General features: G+C 49.7%; 1 protein-coding gene across 13 annotated transcripts in view; it reads left to right on the top strand.

The window, feature by feature from the left end:
• The window catches only part of DYSF (dysferlin), a 175,258-nt gene extending 162,865 nt beyond the window's left edge, over window positions 1-12,393 (top strand). For all 13 annotated transcript variants that reach the window (XM_083398131.1, XM_083398138.1, XM_083398134.1 and 10 more), the window contains 4 exons: window positions 20-189; window positions 1,450-1,559; window positions 2,490-2,637; window positions 11,624-12,393. In XM_083398131.1, the coding sequence (XP_083254257.1) occupies window positions 20-189; window positions 1,450-1,559; window positions 2,490-2,637; window positions 11,624-11,662 (467 nt within the window). In that variant the 3' untranslated portion in view covers window positions 11,663-12,393. The remainder of the gene's footprint in view (window positions 1-19; window positions 190-1,449; window positions 1,560-2,489; window positions 2,638-11,623) is intronic.
• Window positions 12,394-15,954: the final 3,561 nt, after the last annotated feature.

The following is a 15,954-nucleotide window of genomic DNA, read 5'->3' as shown; positions in this document are numbered from 1 at the left end:
CTTTCTTCCCGCCTTGTAGGTTCCATCCAGCTGGATCTCAACCACATGCTGAAGCCAGTCAAGACAGCCGAGAAGTGCACAGTGGACCTGCTTGACTCCGCGGAGAGGGTGGTCTCGCTCTTCGAGCAGAAGACAGTGAAGGGCTGGTGGCCTTGCGTGGCAGAGGAGAACGGAGAAAAGACCATTGGAGTAGGTCCCTCTCTTCTCTTTTAAAAAATCATTTTTATTAAATTTTCCACTTTAACAATCCAATCAAATCACATTAAATATTCCAAATTATACATATACATATCAAATAATCTGAATATTCTGCCAAATTATGAATTTTTAATAGGACTTCCCATGCTTCAACTTGAAGGTTCCTCTCTTCTCATTGCACAATGAAAGCCTTCTCTGGGTCAAGCAGGGATGGCAAGATCCGGGTCACGACTGTGGGGTCTGAGCTTGTGGGAACAGGCCAGGAAAGAGACCTTGGGATCGTGGCAGATCACTCAGTGAAAAGGTCTTCCTAGTGTAGAGTAGCTGTGAAAAAAGCAAATTCCATGTTTAGGGAGCATTTGGAAAGGCCTTAGAAAATAAGCCTGCCAGTCTCAGATATGCAAATCATTATACAAATCTACGATGTGACCTCGTTTGGAATACAGCGTGCAGTTCTAGAATTGACGGAGGTTTGGAAAAGTTCAAGGGGGTGGAGGAAAGGTGGCATTTGCATACTTTTAGCTTAGAGAAAAGTGGGGATGTGGATGAAGAAGATTTTACAAGTTGTAATGAAAACAGAAGGGAGGAAGCCAAACGCTAGAACCAAACAGATCACCCGGGAAAGCTCAATGTTGGACGTTTCAGGGTAGACAAAAGAAAATGCTTCTTCACACACACAGTGCATAGATAAATTGTGGGATTTGATGGATAAGTTGTATTTCTATGCTTCTTTTCATCCAAATGAATCCCAAAGTGCCTTACAAACAAGAAATAACCATAACAGAACTGAACGCTGCAAGTACGACGTAAATCATAGAAAACAATGAACAAATCGTCAGTAAAGGAATTTCAATCTTGAAGTCGCTACTAACAAAGCGGCAACTAAAAAGGAAGCTAAACACTACAGAGGTTTTCTGGGGTGGCCGTTCTGGGCCTTTACATCAGCCTGAATCAGAAAACGTCTCTAAATATTCCGGGGGAATTAGACTACATCTAACTCAGTCCTACTCAGAGCAGAACCATTAAAATTAAGGGGCAGGAAATTAGTTCTGTCTGTTAATATTAGCGGGTCTGTGCTGAGTAGGACTAACGTTGGATACAACCCTTTGTCTATCCAGCCAGGGTTCCCTGCCCTGACTGGCCTTGGCGCTCCAGGGTCTCAGGCAGAGAAAGGTGCCCCCTTGGTCTCCTCAGATCAGTGTTGTGGTCTTTGCATCTCAGTCCTCGAAATTCCCCTTCTCTCCCATACAGGGAAAGTTGGAAATGACCCTGGAGATCATCAGTGAGCAAGAGCATGACGAGAGGCCAGCTGGATTGGGCCGGGATGAACCAAACATGAATCCCAAGCTGGAAGACCCAAAGTAAGAGGAGTTCACAGTCGCCTTGGGTGCAAAAAGGGGCTCTGCACCTGTGCTCCCTCAGTCCATGCTGAAGCAAACATTGGGAAGTGGGTTTGGGGGAAATGCCATGCCATGCAACAGGGCACTCCTTGCATTGGCATTGGTCTGTTGTTTTATCCCATTGGCATTGGTCTGTTGTTTTATCCCATTGCAACACCCCTTCTATTGCATCGTCCCATCTCTTGCATGGCCCTATCGTGTGGCGATATAGCTTGAGACTTTAGAAGACCTCAGAAGACCTTAAGGTAAAGGTAAAGGTACCCCTGACCGTTAGGTCCAGTCGCGGATGAGACTGGGGTTGCATGCTCATCTCGCTCTATAGGCCAAGGGAGCCGGTGCACAGCTTCTGGGTCATGTGACCAGCATTACCAAGCTGCTTCTGGCGAACCGAAGCAGTGCACGGAAATGGCGTTTACCTTCCTGCCAGAGCGGTACCTATTTAGCTACTTGCACTTGACGTGCTTTCGAACTGCTGGGTTGGCAGGAGCAGGGACCGAGCAACGGGAGCTCACCCCGTCGCAGGGATTCAAACCGCCGACCTTCTGATCAGCAAGTCCTAGGCTCTGTGATTTAGACCACAGCGCCACCCACATCCCATGCGCCACCCACGTCCCATCAGAAGACCTTAGTGCAGAGTAATTTTACAGTGAAGGAGACAAGCGGAGGTCTTCACCCTGGTCCTGCCCATGCCTGTCTCTGTGGGCTTCTGAAAAGCCTGTGGTTGCCTCGACCTTCCATCTCAACCCTGCCCTGTCTCACCTGCTGCGATTACCCACATGAGCGCCGGGGGATGTCTCTGTCCAAGGGCACTGCCCTTCTGAAGGGTATGTGGCCCATCCTGGCACCGCTTCCAGGATTTCTGGGCCAAGCTGTGTCTCTCTTTGTCTGCAGGCGCCCAGAGACCTCCTTCCTGTGGTTTACCTCCCCCTACAAGACTCTGAAGTATATCCTGTGGAGGCGGTTCAAGTGGGTCTTCCTCGTCTTCCTCTTAATCTTCATTGTGCTGCTCTTCCTGGGGATCTTCATCTACGCCTTCCCGGTAAGAACCACAGGGAGTTGGTTAGATGATGAAATTGCACGCACACTCCATGTCCAAAGTCATAGAATCGTAGAGGTGGAAGGGACACTGAGGGTCATCTAGTCCAACCCCCTGAAATGCAGGTATCTCAACCAAACGAGCATCTCTTTATAGCAGGGGTGAGGGACCCTTTTCAGCCTCCCATGAACACTGACTTTGTTTTTCTGAGTCCACTTTTGCCCCGGTCTCCAGTTCAAGGTGCTATTTCTCAATAGGCAATCCTAGGATTCTAGGCTTGGAAGGGACTCCGTTGGATCATAGGCGTCTCTAAGAGAAGCATGACAAGAAAGCAGCTTGCTTGGGAGCCCAACTCCTTCTCGGTGCTCAGTGTGGAGAGTCTCCTGGAAAGTGTTCCCAGCTTGAATCGCTTAAAGATGGAGCAGGATGCTTTATGGAGAGTCACGCAGGCTGCGTTGCTCGTTCCTGGGGCTTGAAAGGAGCTTTCTCTGCCTCCTCCCGAGGCCTAAATGTGGAGGAAGGGGCTGCCGCCTCATTAATCTGGACGGCAGAGTTTCCTCCCCACCCCCAGGCCAGTCCTAGCTACATTCCACCTGCCCAGCTTGGTACGGGGCAAACTTCCCAAGTACCTCCGTTTTTAAGCGCCGGAATAATTCATGCAGTGCCGCGAGATGTCCAACACAAACCCCGATAAGAAAAACGACCCATTTGCCCTGGTCCCACACATAACAAATTCTGCGGCTGGGATATTAAAAACATACCTGCTTGGCCTGGAGAAGGGAGGCCGAGGTGGCCAGGCAAATGAGGTGACAAATGGTCAGATCCTTTTGGGATGCTGGTTCCTTGCAGGGCTCAGCGCTCCCCGGCAATGTGGCAGACTCCCCATGTTTTTATTCTCCTGTCACCCTGGACACATTAGCTGCCCAGGAATGCGGCCCTAACTCATTAGCTGCCAGGTGAAGCCCAGCCTCCCTTATCTGATGAGCTTCCCAGATGAACCCAAAGCAGCCAGCGAAGGTGTTGTTGTTGGGGTGAGGCTGCTGGGCACCTATCCTGATGTCCTTTTCAGTGTGCATCCATTTCTGCGCACAGTGGTATTGGGGAAGTTATGCATGGAATTGTAGTGTTGGGGGGACCCCCAGGGTCATCCAGTCCAACCCACTGCAAGACAGGAATCGTGTGCTGGGCCCGGGGGTAACCCATGAACCAGTCCAGAATCAGTCCGACAGGGCCAATGCAGGACGCGAGGCAGGAAACCAGGCAAGGACAGGTATAGGATTTCAGGCAGGATCTGGCATACAGCAACGTTGCTCCCACAACCTGGGGCAGGGTCCAACAGCCTTTTATCTCTGTCTGGGTAATGGCCGGTCCTGATCCCCCGGCGACTCGCCTCCCTGTTTCGCCCGAAGGCAAGCACTCCTCCTGCGAGTACTCAGGTCTCTCCTTCTCTCAGACCTGAGTCTCTGCAGCTCGGGAGACGTTGGTGGGTTACTAGACCCAGGGGCCGCCTCAGCCTCCCCTGACCCAACTGGTAGTGGAGCAGCTGTAAGTGATGGCCCAGCTGGAGGCATCAAGGTCATCCCTGCATCTGGAGCTAGGGCAGGCTCAGGCCCCTGACTAGGCCCAGCTGGTGTTTGTTGCAGGGGAACCTGTGCAGACTGGGGCTCTTCAGGATCAGGCCCCAGACTTGGTTCAGATAATGCCTGAGGCAAAGGATCCGGTGCGGACTGAGACTCCTCTGGTTCCGAGTCTGAGCCAGAGTCCCAGGCCATCAGAAATCGCAACTGAAACATCCCTGACAGATGTCTATCCAATAGCTGCTTAGAAAGCTCCAAGGAAGGAGAGTCAGTCTTCCAAGGGAGCACATTCTGCTGGCGAGCAGATCTTACCCTTGGCAAACCCTTGTTCATTACTGCTTGGATCCTGCAGAAAATTCAAGCCGGGTATCCTGGCTTGTTTCCAATCTGTGCATAACCCATATCTTTTGGCCAAAACAAGACAATGCCACAAATAAGAGCGTCGGAACAACAGAAGAGGCCTAGTGGGCCAGGCCAAAGAGGCCCATCTAGTCCAGCCTCCTGTTCTCACAGTGGCCAGCCAGATGCCCATTATGGGGAACCCCAAATCAGGATCTGACACAAGAGCAGATCTTCCCTCCTGCGGCTCCCAGCAGCTCAGAAGCATGCCACCTTGGACAGTGTTGGTGGTGCAAGCCAGCCATCGTGGTTAGCAGCCACTGGTGACCTAATCCATTTCTAAAGCCAACCAGTTGACTCATGCAGGTCCTTCGTGGCCTCACTGTGATGCTTGACAAAACCACAGGGAAATCTCCGCTTCATTAATTGTCGATCCCACTCCCCTAGGGCTGCCATTTCATCCATCTAAAATGGCGTCCAGGTGGAATTTTTGAAAAGCGGCTAAAATGTACAGGAACACCCGGGCTTATGACCATAAAGAAGGCTGATCGCCAAAGAATTGATGCTTTTGAATTCTGGTGCTGGAGGAGACTCTTGAGAGTCCCATGGACTGCAAGAAGATCAAACCTCTCCATTCTGAAGGAAATCAGCCCTGAGTGCTCACTGGAAGGACAGATCCTGAAGCTGAGGCTCCAATACTTTGGCCACCTCATGAGAATAGAAGCCTCCCTGGAGAAGACCCTGATGTTGGGAAAGATGGAGGGCACAAGGAGAAGGGGACTACAGAGGTCAAGATGGTGGGACAGTGTTCTTCAAGCTACCAACATGAGTTTGACCAAACTGCGGGAGGCAGTGGAAGACAGGAGTGCCTGGCGTGCTCTGGTCCAGGGGGTCATGAAGAGTCGGACACGACTAAACAACAACAACATTGGCAGCCCTTATCAGAAGTGTTGATTTTTTTGGTGTTTTTCATAAAAAATATAGGTGAAAAACTTCTCTTTAGACAAGAACCCTCAACAACTTTTGTGTCTGGCTTTTCACTTTTTGAAATATGGCAACCCTACGCTCCACAGATGTTTTTAGAATATGGAACCAGATCCTCAGCATGTTTGCTCGGGTGTAAGGGCCGTAGCTGATTGGCAGAGCATCTGCCTTGCCAGAAGAAGGTCTCATGTTCCATCTCCAATGACCTTCTCCCATTAGGGCTGTGAGCGATGCTTGCCTGAAATCCTGGCATGTTGGCTGCCTGTCTGTACAGACAGCACTGAGAAACATGGACTCGGTATAAGTCAGTGCCCTCTAAGACGTACGGCACAAGCCGAACCGTGTCTTCTCAGAAGTAGACCCTATTGAATTCATTCCCAGGTAAAATGGCTCAGGACTTCAGCCTTACTTTGGTGTCAATGTCTGCTGCCTGAGGTTGCATTTCATGGCAATTTGGATGGTGGAAGAAGCCCTTAAGTCCCTGGGATGAAGCAGAACAGAAATTGAGCTGGATATGTGAAAATGAGGGGGCAGCCCGACTCGTATTTCTGAAAAGCAACTGAGGCATGTCATGGAATTTTTCTGCTTTCATTTATTTAGAACCGTTCCCCTGCCCCCCGCCCATCCCCTTCCCTCTCCCCATTTATTGAGGTTGCTGACTTGAATGTCTCGTCCTGGATCCGGGTTCTCTTTCCCTGCTCTGTTACCCATTACTCTTTGGCAATAGTGCTAGTATTGGGGAAGGGCTGGGGGGGGGGAGGAATTGGTGACGCTCCGAGTATCAGGGATGCCCCCAAACACGAAGAGGCCTGGCAAGGCCCAGAGAAGTGATTTCTTGCTTCATATCAGAGTGGATGCAGATGGAAAATTGCACAACGGCCGGCTTTTAAAACTGCTGTTCAGCTCATACATGGAAGATGGAGCAAGCTCGCTTCCTATGGCTCCACAGGGCTGGACCCAAACAAATGGATTCAAATTCTAAGGAAGGAGATTCCGACTCAACATCAGGAAGAACTTTCTGGTGGTGAGAGCTGTTCAGCAGTGGAACGGACTCCCTTGGAATGAGGTGGACTCTCCTTCCTTGGAGGTTTTCAAGGGAGGTTGGATGGCCAACCTATCAGGGCTTCAATAATAATAATAACAACAACAACAACAACAATATTTATACCCTGCCCATCCAGCTGGGTTTCCCCAGCCACTCTGGGCGGTTCCCAACAGAATATTAATAACATGATAAAACAGTAAACATTACAAGCTTCTCTAAACAGAGCTGCCCTCAGATGTCTTCTAAAAGTCAGATAGTTTATTTCCTTGGGAGGGCATTCCACAGGGCAGGTGCCACCACCGAGAAGGCCCTCTGCCTGGTTCCCTGTAAGCTCACTTCTCGCAGGAAGGGAACTGCCAGAAGGCCCTCAGGAGAGGGACCCTGGTGTCCGGGCTGAATGAAGGGGACATGGAGATGCTCCTTCAGATAGCTGAGATTCTTGCACGGCCAGGAGTTGGACTAGATGATCCTCAGGGTCCCTTCCAACTCTACAATTCTACGATCCCATGATTCAGTTCGCTGCCTTGCTGGAACAGGTGGGTGGGAGGCTATAATGTTCTCCCACGGCCACCTCTTTCCCACAACGCAGACTTGCCCAGGGTAGCCCACCAGCCCTGCCCAGTGGCCGACAGGGGCCTTGAGAACCCCTCTTCTGATGCCCTGGTAGGACTGCGCACAAGTCCCAGGAGGAAGAGGGCCAGTGGTCAGTGGCAGAGCATGCGCTGTTCATGCGAAAGGACCCAGGTTCCTTCCTTGATGGCAACACCATCCTGGGCTGGGAAAGACCCTGGTCTCAGTGGAAATAAAGGCACATGACACAATCATTAAGGTTAATGGGCTAAATAAGGCCACAGCTTTATTGGTTACAGGGGATGAGCGGTATTGGCTTAGGCATTGGTCCTAACCGACTATATCCGGCTTCAGTCCATCCGCTTGAAGTCTGGGGAGGGTTAACCACCAGTAGGGGGAGTCCTGCTGATGCACATCAACTAGGAAATCCCCCAGGGACACCGATAGGGGCCATGCCTTGGGCCCTCACCTCCCCAGGCTTTGGACAGGGCCACGCCCCCGGAATCCTTTATCGGACCACCCTTCAATATGTGGGGCAGGTGATGGCGCTTCCTTCCCTCTTCCATCTACAGAACAATACCAATGCCTAACCTCCAATACCCAGAAAGTTGTGACGATTTGCTATGAGGTAGGCGGAAACCAAGTGGCTGGTGCCAATTTGCCAAGTGGAAAAATCCCTACCAGGCCCCTCAACGATGACCAACCAAGGTCCATAGCAAGGTCGAGGAACGGAAACCTTAAAGGGCGGGAGGGTGGGAAACAGGAACAGCTGGTAGGCGGGAAAAGAGGGAGATTCCCTGCCGCACCTGCCTTAAATAGGGCAGGCCACGCCCCAAGAGCCAGCCGATTGGCTGTCCAGGGGATGATGCGGCTGGGGATTCCCCCAATCACACTGGGGCTGGGGCCGCAATCCCACCTCCTCTGCAGGGCGGAAGTGACTTTAGAGCAGGAGACACCTAATCTCAGAGTCATGGGTTTGAGCCCCCCATTTCTGCATCATGGGGTTAGACCAAATGACCTCCACGGCCCCTTCCAACTCTATGCATCTGTGATTCTAAACACTGGAGAACCATCCCCTCTTGGTGTGGAGCAAGGAGGCTAAAGGCCACTAACCTACGACTCTCTGGGTGTTCTTGCACTCCCGGCTTCTGTCAGGCTCAGCCACAGAAACAAACCCAACCTGGAGAATGAGATGCTGCGCATGATTCCCACATGGAGCGAACATGGGCAGCACCCACAAGGGGCGTCTCCTGCTGCCACACCCCAGGACCTCTTTCTCCCCATCTTGGGCGATGAAGCCTTTTTGGCTTCCGCCATCCCTCCAAGTTTGAAGAAGAAGAGTTTGGATTTGGTATCCCGCTTTATCACTACCCAAAGGAGTCTCAAAGCGGCTCACATTCTCCTTTCCCTTCCTCCCCCACAACAAACACTCTGTGAGGTGAGTGGGGCTGAGAGACTTCAGAGAAGTGTGACTGGCCCAAGGTCACCCAGCAGCTGCAGGTGGAGGAGCGGGGAAGCGAACCCGGTTCCCCAGATTACGAATCCACCGCTCTTAACCACTACACCACACTGGCCTTTTCCACCCAGATGGGAGGGCCCCCCTCCCAGCCTCGCAGACAAGCCCTAAAAATAACAGCCTCGATATTCTGGAGGAAGCCTCCCGAAAGACAAACGGTGGGAAATTAATTAGGAGGTTCTCATGTTCCGCCAAGGGAGCTTACTAATGGTGCGTGATGATGTGCCTTGCTTTGGAGCAGCTTGCTTTATGGGGCGGAGGGCGTTCCTCTCCCCCCCTGCCCCCCCCAATGGGAAGAGAGCCTCATAAGTTGGTGCGAACGGCAATTTATTACACTGCCTGGGGTCACACTTCCCTGCCCCACCCCCTCCCGGTTGGCTCTGGTTCCGTTCGCTCTCCTTCCAACGTTGCTTTTTTAGGGTGGGGGCAACAGAGCAGGCCAAGCAGTGGCTATCAGCCCGTCCCAATTAAATTCAGCGGGTTTGGAAGGGAACTGCTTGCCTTCGCCGAGCCGTGTGTATGTGTGAATCTGAGCTGCTTTCCACCTCTTTCCAAGCAGCATAAACATGGATGTCAGTTGGCTTTGCTACAAATTTAATAAGGGAAGCGTTCGGAATATTTATGTGACGGGCTCCGTGCTGGAAACACAGCCGGCCACAGAGGGGAGAATAGTCCAGAGGTGGCCAGAGTTTGGGGTCGGGGTGGAGGTCTGAGCACGTGCGCCGGGGTCTTGTTTATTGAATACCTTTCTCTACGGCTTTCTTCAGCAGTTTGCAGACTTTTTCCAAGCTACTGTGCCCTTGGTTGCATTCAGAGGCGTTGGGGCGCGGGTGGCAGTGTGGTTTAAACCAGTGAGCCTTTTGGGCTTGCCAATCAGAAGGTTGCGGTTCGAATCGGAGTGACCATTAGGTCCAGTTGTGACCGACTCTGGGGTTGCGGTGCTCATCTCACTTTATTGGCCGAGGGAGCCAGTGTACAGCTTCCGGGTCATGTGGCCAGCATGACTAAGCCGCTTCTGGCGAACCAGAGCAGCGCATGGAAACACTGTTTACCTTCCAGCCGGAGCTGTGCCTATTTATCTACTTGCACTTTGACGTGCTTTCAAACTGCTAGGTGGGCAGGAGCAGGGACTGAGCAACGGGAGCTCACCACTTCACGGGGATTCGAACTGCTGACCTTCTGATCGGCAAGTCCTAGGCTCTGTGGTTTAACCCACAGCGCCACCCGCGTCCCTTATTATTAATAAATACTATTAAATCTGGGTGGATTCCCACATATATAAAAACATCAGCTATTAAAAACCTCCCAACACAGAGCTGCCTTCAGATATCTTCTAAAAGTTGGTTCGTTCTTCATCTCCTTGACATCTGAAGGGAGGTCGTTCCACAAGGAGGGCGCCACTACCGAGAAGGCCCTCCCTCAACTCACCCCCTGGGTCCATAAACTCATTCTCCTACCCTATCAAATACATGATTCCTAACGGCAGTTTGCACAACCCACTAAAGAAGACGGCGACTCGAGAAAATTCAAAACTGTCACCATTCATTGCACGTTTATTGAAAACCGAATTAAAACTATTCAAGTTGGATTGATTCAGCAGAACGGATGAACTTGACCCAGTGATAGCAGTTTTTCAAAGTCGGGTGGTCATTTATGCCTCTTGGCCCCCCCACCCCGGTGATTCCCCACTCCCCTCCTCCCAAGGGGGGTCCCGCCTGCTTTGGTAGGGTTGCCACATTTATTTATTTTGGGGCCAAAGCTTAAAAAACAGCAACACACTTCCGACATGGGTTGCCCTATGCCTAGGTCTTCCTGGACATTTTTGCTGATTTTCAGAAATTCCACCCAGACATTATTTCCGGCAGATGAATCCCGGCTACATCCGGGAAATTCCGGACGTATGGCAGCCCTGCGCTTTGGGAACTGCCAGCTTAATTCTTTTCCCCATTTCTAAGCCGTAGACATAAAAAAATAAAATAAAAATCAGCACAAAAGAGAACCAAAAGTCCCCAAGAGTCCATCGGAAAGCCAAACGCTCCCTCTTTCTAGGTTATGATCTGTTTCTTTCTCCCCTGTCCTTGCTGGTCCCCCCCAATTTTCTTTTATTATTAATTTTCCAAATTTATTAGAAACAAATAAGAAAACATTGTCCTTGCTGGTCTTGCCTGGACGCTGCTGGACTCTGCTGCCCAGTCCATCCTCCGGCAAAGGCCTCTCTCGGTGGCAGACATTATTAGGAGAGCAAAAGAGGCAGCCGCTCTCGCCTGCTGGGAAAAGTTATCGGCCGTTTGGAAGATTTTAACTGGCGCTCAGAATCTGTTTATGGACAAGGGCTGTTTTCTTCTTCTTCTAACATATGGAAGAGATGAAGCAAAACTGTTCCTGGAAATGAATATATCAGAAGTATTCTCTGCCAGGCCAGTAATGTTAATTTTTTATATATATAAAAAGAAATCTGTGCTGTTAGGCATTTCCACATGGGTTTTTCCTTCAGGAACACTTGTTGTTTTCTGCAAATTTGCTCTTGTTTTGGGGAGGGGAAAGAGCCACTTTGGAGGAAGGAGAGTATATCTTTAAAGAAGATAAATATATGAGTATGCTAAATAATAATAATAATAATAATAATAATAATAATAATAATATAAAAAAATATTATTTATACCCTGCCCATCTTGCTGGGTGTCCCCAGACACTCTGGGCGGCTTCCAACAAAAGATTAAAAATACATTAAAACAACAGCCATTAAAAACTTCCCTAAACAGTTAATTTGGATATGCAGAAGATATTAAAAATAAATTTAACGAACCACAGAAAGAGGGGGAAGGAAGGCAAGTTTTAAAATGTCAAAATGATTGTAAAATCGGTGAAATGCATATATCTGAAAAGTAAAAATAATTAAAATAAAATAAACTGCCCAGAGCGACCTTTCCTCACCTGGTTGCCTTTGTCTCCCTGCAGAACTATGCTGCCATGAAGCTGGTGAAGCCCTTCAGCTGAACGTGGGCCAGGGAGGAGAAAGAGCTGCTGGGAAGGAGCTGGGGAACCCGCTGAGATCCCCGGACGATGGCGCCTTTCCAAAGTCAAGGCCCGACCTCTGCCATGCTGTGCAAAGGGGGAAAGGAATTGGCGGCGCCTCCTGGCCGGAACGGCACTCTTTCAGACACACACACAACCCCTCCCTCCCCACTTTTCCAACCCTGCGACTGCTGCTCAGGTGACTCAACTGGTATACCAAAGCTGGCCTTCCCCCAACCCTCTGCAGGCTTGTTTTCTGTACAGTGGTACCTCTGGTTGCGAACGGGATCCGTTCCGGAGGCCCATTCGCAACATGAAAAGAACGCAACCCGCAGCGACGCGTCTGCGCACGCGTGGGCCGCTGCTTCTGCGCATGCGCATGATGTCATTTTGCTCATCTGCGCATGCGGGAGCGGCAAAACCCAGAAGTAACCCGTTCCAGTACTTTCGGGTCGCCGTGGGACATAACCTGAAAGAACGTAACATGAGGTATGACTGTATAGAGAAGCTGAAAGAGCTTCCTTGAGACTTCCCTTAGACACCTGGACAAGAAAATGGTCGCTTCTTGCCCAACGGTAGCCGTCCCAGGAGGAGAGCTGGATCCTCGCATGAGACTTCCTCTTCCGGCATTGGCAAGGTGCTCAAAGCCTCTTGGAAACAGGAAAAGCATGGTGGTTTTTTAGGATCCGGACCCCGGAATCCTCCACACCTCATAATCCAGATACTCCCCAGCGTTCCTGCTTACCAGGGGTGGGTCCTGTTTCACGATCCCTCCTCCTGGAAAAAACTCTGCTTTGATTGGGTCAGTTTCCGGGGTGCCTTATGCAAATATTCATGTGAGCTTCTTCAAGTCTCAGCCCCCTTGTCCACTACCCCCTCTCCAGGATCTCTAGGGCTGAAATCTCTGGGGCACCCACCTCTCGTGCCTGGGTCAATGCAAGCACTCGAACAGAGGGCCGCCATTTTCCACACTGTGACACTTAAAGTATATTTTGCGCTGTTGGCCAAAGATTGGAGGGAAATGACATTTTTCTTTGGAACAAATACCCTATTTGTTTAAAAATCTGTTGTGAACAGGCTTGGAAAGAATGAATGAGCAGAGCGGATGGAGAAGATCCATGTGTAATGAGAATTGGGGTGTGTATTATTTCACCTGTGAACTGATGGACAGCACCCAAAATCCTGTGCTCATAACCGGGGATTCAATTTTGTTTTAATTTTAATGAGAAACTATCCAATGCACACTTTCTGATCTGCAAATTGAAACACACCTGATCTTTGAAATTCACACTTCTCTGAGTTTTGCCGGTCAGTTCCCCGGCCAAACAGTGTGTACAAAATGCCATATATTAGAAAGCAAGTGTGCATTAAAAATGCAGACAGTGGTGAAACTGGCATGCAAAAATGCATTGTGCTGGAGAAAATTGCTTTGCAAAAATGTGTATATTAGTCAGAATTGCATACAAAAATGTGTACATTAGGAGGAACTAAAATGCCCGGAGGGACGCGGGTGGCGCTGTGGGTAAAAGCCTCAGCGCCTAGGGCTTGCCGATCGAAAGGTCGGCGGTTCGAATCCCCGTGGCGGGGTGCGCTCCCGTCGTTCGGTCCCAGCACCTGCCAACCTAGCAGTTCGAAAGCACTCCCGGGTGCAAGTAGATAAATAGGGACCGCTTACTAGTGGGAAGGTAAACAGCGTTTCCGTGTGCGGCACTGGCTTGCCAGAGCAGCGATGTCATGCTGGCCACATGACCCGGAAGTGTCTATGGACAGCGCTGGCCCCCAGCCTCTTGAGTGAGATGGGCGCACAACCCTAGAGTCTGTCAAGACTGGCCCGTACGGGCAGGGGTACCTTTACCTTTACCTTATTTTTTTAAGAAATAGCAAATTGTTGCCAAAATGTGGGGAACTGAATTTAAGATCAGAAAAAAAGAGGAAACCATAGAAACCGAAGCAGACAGATTTGTCTATCCCGCATCTAACTAATTCCACAGTTGTCACAGGCAATCAAATTGTTCAAATTTTGATAAGATAAATCAGACCGTTACAGAATTCAGGAAGCAGAAGGAAATTTGGAGGACCATCCGGGTGGATGTTCTCCTGCTGCAGCTTCGTTCCATGTTCTTGTGCTAACCCCATGCACTTCTGCAGGGCTTGAGCAGGAGAAGTTCTCACTGGATGGTGCTCTTGAGCAGTAGATGATCAGGGTTAAAATTCACCAAGTTTAGATTGACTTCCAAACATTTCAAAAATAAGTACAGTACTGGGTGATTTATTTTGGACAGCATTTGCAAAGACCTTGCGACGGGGCTGAAGACAGAGGCTGCTCCCCCCCCCCCTTAATGCAAAGTTGTCAAGTTTCAAAATGTGAAGAGATTGAAAACGTTGCCAGGTTTCACATTGGTGAGAAATGCTTTTTTCAGATCTGCCCTCTGGCAGCTGGACCTGCCACAGCTGTCGACTGATGGCAGGCTGGACTAAGTTATTATTGGGCTGCAAAGCAGAACAGACACACACACACACACACACACACACTGCCCCAATTCTTTTTATTTTTTCTAGCAACTCCTGACACGCTTCCAATCTGCCTCTGCCCGTTTTCCAGTCCAAAGCTTGGACCTCCCATCAACCGACCTACTTTGGCCAGCCTAATGTGGCTGTTCCCCCATTAGCAAATCTGCAAAAACTGGAATGGCAGATTTTCGTTGCTTTGCCGAGCAACCCTTTGCCTGTCTGCTCAGAAGCAAACCCCTCTGAATCCCTTAGGACTTACTCTGAGAAAAGTGTGCTTAGGATCACAGCCATAACCATGGAAATTAACGGAGACCTTTTGGTCAACCGGACTGCCAATTTCAAGACAAGCTGCGATTGTTTTTTCCTCATGCAAGTGTTTTCTGAATGCTGTGCCTTCTCTTGGCCTGGAGGTTCGCTTCCCCACCCTCCAGAACAATTGTTTTTACTTCTTATGCAAATATGTGTAGATTTAATCAGTGCTTTCACCTCTTAGCAACTGAGCAATTTAACTGGCTTACAATTTATTTCACTGGTTGGCAGCCAGGGATGGGGCAGAAATCCAATCCGGTTCATGTTTAAAAGCGAACCTACTGAATTCTCACTTTCTAAAACAAGAAGGGAATTGAAATGCCATCAGCCGTCGAAATTCGCTCTTTTCTGAATTTTGCAATGCAGTTCTCCGGCCTCAAGATGTGTATGTTTGTGAAAGTAATATGAAAAGATTCACTGTGTAAGGGGGGTTGCTTTGCAGGAATGTGTGTGTTAGGCAAAATTGCACCCCCCCCCCAAATTGAGATTGTTGGAAGAAATTTATGCTAAAATGATGATGGATGTTCATGAGGACTTTGAACTTCAGAGTGGAAAAATGAGAAGCCGAGAGAAATTTGCCCATCCCTAGCAATGGTCCCAACCATTGCAACCATTCAGCAGTTGGGGGAATGATTCTGCTGACAGTGGCCCACATGAGTCCTCTTGGACAACCCATGCAGAGGTGTAACCTCAACAGACCCCTGCGGCCCACCCCTTGCTTGCTCAAAGGGTTTATTCCGTTTCCTGGCCTGGGTGCCGAGGCCTGAAAGGCAGGCTAGGCTTCCTGTCCCATCCAGAGGGAACCAGCCCCAATCCGTTTTGCATTTTATTTTATTATTTTATGCAATATTATGGAGCACCTTCTGCAGGCCTGATCTTTGCTGCAGCTGAGACAAACCAGAAGCCACATATAAAACTGCTTCAGAGCCGCTCCAGAGCTCAGGGCTCTTTGAAAGGGAGGTGGCTGGGAGTTTTCTGTATCACCTGTATTTGCCTTGGAAGCAATATCGCAATTGCATTGCGGTTACCAATGAAATCCTATTAAACCTCCCGCATGCCTCTGGTGTTTTATTTTCCAGAACATGAAGCTCAGGGGTGTGTGGGTGGGGGGCGGGGTGTTTATAGCTCTCCCATCGCTCCCCCCCAAAAACATGTGGAGAGCCATTGCATCTGATGCCACTTAGCAGGGAATCAAATGGAGGTGTGTCACCATCTTGTTTATCTCCATTGCGCTGGGTGAAGAAGGTGAGATGGCTCAGGATTCTTTGCTTTCAACTGCCAGCAGCTCTCCTGGTAGGTTCCCCGCACATTTTGCAAGAGTAACTGTGGAACAGCAGGTCCTCTGCATGCAAAAAATAAAACAAAACTCAAATCCAGTCCTTCTGGATTAGACTAAGGTGGGTCCATCAAGTCTTGGGTTTAAGCACAGTGAAGCAGATGCCAAGTTGCCAAGT

This window comes from Podarcis tiliguerta (genome assembly GCF_965153285.1).
Source record: "Podarcis tiliguerta genome assembly, chromosome: 9".
In the NCBI taxonomy this organism is placed as follows: Eukaryota; Metazoa; Chordata; class Lepidosauria; order Squamata; family Lacertidae; genus Podarcis; species Podarcis tiliguerta.
This window is presented reverse-complemented; position numbering and strand designations above follow the sequence as displayed.